This window comes from Dermacentor albipictus, chromosome 10, assembly GCF_038994185.2.
Source record: "Dermacentor albipictus isolate Rhodes 1998 colony chromosome 10, USDA_Dalb.pri_finalv2, whole genome shotgun sequence".
NCBI lineage: Eukaryota > Metazoa > Arthropoda > Arachnida > Ixodida > Ixodidae > Dermacentor > Dermacentor albipictus.
In genome coordinates this window covers 48,640,724-48,644,891 of record NC_091830.1, presented here as the reverse complement: position 1 = coordinate 48,644,891, position 4,168 = coordinate 48,640,724, and the positions used below count along the sequence as shown (strand labels likewise).

The 4,168-nt window shown below is 51.0% G+C and overlaps 1 protein-coding gene across 1 annotated transcript; it reads right to left on the bottom strand.

The window, feature by feature from the left end:
- Positions 1-2,296: 2,296 nt before the first annotated feature.
- Positions 2,297-4,168, bottom strand: LOC135912224 (solute carrier family 22 member 7-like). Its single transcript, XM_065444601.2, has one exon. The coding sequence runs from the start codon at positions 4,166-4,168 to the stop codon at positions 2,297-2,299; it is 1,872 nt and encodes a 623-aa protein (XP_065300673.2).

Sequence of the window (4,168 nt, the reverse complement as noted above, 5' to 3'; positions counted from 1 at the left end):
ACATAAATACATACATGCATGCATGCATGCATGCATGCATACATACATACATACATACATACATACATACATACATACATACATACATACATACATACATACATACATACATACATACATACATACATACATACATACATACATACATACATACATACGTACGTACGTACGTACGAAGTCCTGGAGCTCTTCCCATCGGCAGCGCGGGCTGGCGTTTTCTGCTGGGGGCTCGCCAGTGGACGTGTTTCGGCTATGTTCGTGGCAGTTATGCTTGTGCTGAAATCGGGCGTGCGCGAAGACGTGGTGTTCGCCTTCGCGGGGCTGTTCCTCTTCGCCTCGCTGCTCGTCATCCGCGCCCTTCCACGGGAGACGGTGGTCGAGGAAGCCAGAATCGTGGCCAGGCGCCCTTCGGACTCCAGCAGAATGTCTATGCACCACATGAAGCGTATGCTCGAGCAGCGGTTACTGCGCAAGAATTCCAAGACCTCGAACCTAGAGAGCTCCAGGACCAGCAGGAAAGGTCGAAAGAGCGGGAGCATCAACAGTCCTGGCAGTTCTTCGATGCCCCGCCGATCTCGTACCGAGCGGGGGCCGGAATGAGGCAGCAGAAGCTTAGTGTACGTTGACTGTGCAGGGTGTCGTGCTCGTGACTTCTGATAGTTTATTCTTGTGTGCATATTAGCTTGAACTCAGCTTTATAAATGTTCTATTACACTGGGCCGACGAAACAAAAAGAAAAAAAAACTTGCAGATGTTCCTAGTTTTTGTCTGTTTTCAAGCCGCAGTATATTTTGTTACACAATGTTCTAGTTTTCTGGTCTGGCCAAATCTGGTCTGGATCCAAACCAAAGCGATCCAGACCAAATCTGATCTTGATCGCCGGAGCTTTTGCGAGCTCCCGCCACGGTGCCATCTTTGTCGAGTGCTCCACTTAACCAGTACAATATACAGTAAACTCTCATATGTACGAACGTCGGTTTAGCGAATATTTCAGAATAACGAACATTTTAAAAATCTCCGGCAGTTTTCTTATAGATTCTATGCAAAAATGTTTCACTTAAACGAATTTAGGAACAATCAATATTTCAGTTTAACGAACTGGCTGAAAGGACCAAGGCTCATTTTTAACGAAGATTTGTGCCCTGCACTGCAGGCGCAACCGATGACCGCCCTCATCAAACCACCGCTCCAACGGCAATGTAACGTCTTTGGCACTAAACATCACACGTAAAACTCTGGACTGAAGGTGGCGACGTTAGTGCGACTATAGCAATCTATCTTACGATTGTGTGTGTAATTGGTGAAGTGTTTTATATGATATGATGAATAATGATTGATTGGTTTTATTCAGGACAAACACGTTTCGATAATATATTTTATTCACGCATCTCAATCGCTAGAGCTTCATCCATTATGACGATTGTTGTTAATATGATGATGGAAGTAATGTGATAGGGAAAGTTGTGATCAGGAAAAGTGCATAGTGTTTATGGAGTAGATTGACGAGCTGTATTTTATAGCTCTATATACATTTCTTCGCATCCATTTTCTTTATATACACATATGTACACAAAGATACATTTTAGGAAGGGTCTTGTGGGTACTCCGCCACCAGCACTGGTCGAAGGCATGGCATCGCCATGTGTGACATAGCCATTGAATGAATTGCCTTAATGAATAGCCATTGCAACTTGGTTGGAATGGCCACTCATTAAGCGGGCGCGCTCGACTTTGACGGGGTGCTATTGCTTTACTATAAGGATATAATGCTACACGTTCCTTGTGTCGTCTGGACGCACTAATTCTGGGGGATTGGCCAAGGATGAGAGCATGCCACTATCGTATACCCAGTGACCGAAGTTCTCTACTAAGCGAGGCAGCAGCCATCAGCAAGTATATTCTGGCATATAACCAGTGGCTCAAGCTAATAGTTAACTTGGGTCACAGGTATGTGAAAGAGGTTAGATACGAACAGCATACTAATAGCGCTAAGGAAGGACTCCAGAACAGGCGGGCAGCGGGATTATGGAGTACGGAGTACGACGCAGTCAACACTAGATGTGAGGCGTAGGGAAAAAGGCGGTTTATGTTGCAGACACGTGTTAGAAATTGATCATACCGATGCATGAAAAATACAAAAATAGAGAATAACTTCTACTTCCTGAAAACTTAGATTCAAGGCAAGGCTACCTTAAAAAAGCTGATTTAGAACTGATACAGGCATATTGGGGGTAGCTTCGTAAAGTTCGAGAAGACGACAGCACCAATGGGGTGGGCACAGTCCTCGTGATGCTTGTCACTTATGCACGCGGTCGGTGGAAGAGCCACGGGATGTCTTAGAACTGCCAGAAATTCTGCTGGCACCGCCTGTGCGGCTCTTCCTTCTGGAGGCCTTGGAGCTCTCCGAGCTTGTAGTTTTGAGCGCCTTTTCTTGGGTTTGCCGCGTCAGGGTCTGCTTCATGTGGTCCAAGGTCATTCTGGTGGAGTCCGAAGCTCGCCTTGTCAGGATTTTCGCTTCCTCCACCACCGTAGTGCGTGGCAGGGCACGGATGACATGTAGACAGGCGAAGAGGAGCAGTCCCGTCCCGGCAAAGAGCACTTCTTGGCGTACGGTCGGCTTCAGTACGAAAATCATGGACGCGCACGTGGCCGCTACGCGCCCACTGGCCAGCGCCCAGCAGAGTGCGCCACCCCGTACGGCCGACGGGAACAGCTCCAGCACGTATGTGATGCAGTGGATGAGAATCAGAATTGACGTGCCCTGGGATAGCACGAGCAAAACCGTGGTGATAGTGCCGAGTCTGGCACCGGCGGCGATACTCAGCGCGCCTTGGATGATGCCCGCCAGCACGAAGCAACTGGTAAGTACCGTAATGAGGGCGACGCCGGTTATCAGGAAGTGCATGGCGGCGTATGACAACAGCAAGACCACCACCGTGAGGCCCGGGATCCAGAACTCCCCCAAACGCGCCGTCGAAAAAGCGCTGGCGTGAAAGACGAACGATATGCAGAAGGAGACACAGAACATAGCCAACGCTCGACGTCGGAGGGAGTGACAGTCGATCAAGTCGTCTTTTTCTGCGCTTTCCTCACCCTTGCGTTTCTCCACCTGTTCCCTGAGTTTTCGCATGAGACAGGCGGTGGTCGCAAGCGGGAAGTTGTTCGTATTGGCAGCCTGCATCATGACTGCTTCTGCCGCGTCCAGCCTTCCTTTCGCGACAAGCCAGCGGGGTGACTCTCGTGCTAAAGACAAAGCAGGGAGCAGGAAAGCAATCGGAGCAAGGAAGATGACCTGCTTCAGACGCCAGTCGACGACCATAGATTTGACGATGGCTTTCCATACCTCGCCTATCGCAGAACTGACAACCGCCAGGAACAGGCCCTGTTGTGGCCTGTTCATGTGCGTCATGACCTCGAATGGAATCAGGAAGGCAAAAGTCGCGTATATGGCGACGCTGCCCCCGTTAAAGAAACGTGCCACAGCGTAACGCACGTAACTTGTCTCCACCAGGGTCCACACCGTGCAGGTCACCACCGCCACGGTGGAGCCCACGAGCATGGCTCTCCTGCCGACGTAGTCCGCGAACGCTCCGAGCAGGGTAAGCGACACGACAGAACCGGTATTCTGCAGGGTGACAAGGGCTACCGGCAGTGAACGTCGGTGGCACACCATGTTCCAGTAACTCACCGCACTGGTCTCGGCCGTCCGAACGTCGTAATCCCACTCGTCACAGGGCGCGTCGCTTGTGTCGTTGGTGCCATCGAGCTCACGCTCGCCGAGGAAGCACCTGGCGTACCACCAGCCGGCCTCGGCAGGTCCAGCGCCAATACTCCCATCTTCAGTGGAACTGCTGGGTTGAACGGGGGGCTTGCAGCGTTCGTAGACGTGGCAGCGGCTGAAGCGTCCGTCGGCCTCTGTCGGTATGGCAATATTCTTCCAATCGGCTGCAGAGATGTTAAATCCGGCCGGCGGCTTGCACCAATGGTCGACGTCACCGGTGACGAGGGGCACAACGGCTGTTTGGGTACTAAGTGAAAAGAATCCCAGAAAAAGAAAAAGGAGCGTCCTCTTCTGGAAGGGCCCGTCGCCGAAGCCTTCTTCGCTGTCAAACGATTCGCTTGTTCGGAGATCAGCGCCGGCCAGTCGTTTCGGGAGCAAGAGGTCCAT

What these genes read in the sequence shown, in the direction of transcription:
- LOC135912224 (XM_065444601.2), bottom strand. Translation starts at nt 4,168, where the DNA reads ATGGACCTCTTGCTCCCGAAACGACTGGCCGGCGCTGATCTCCGAACA.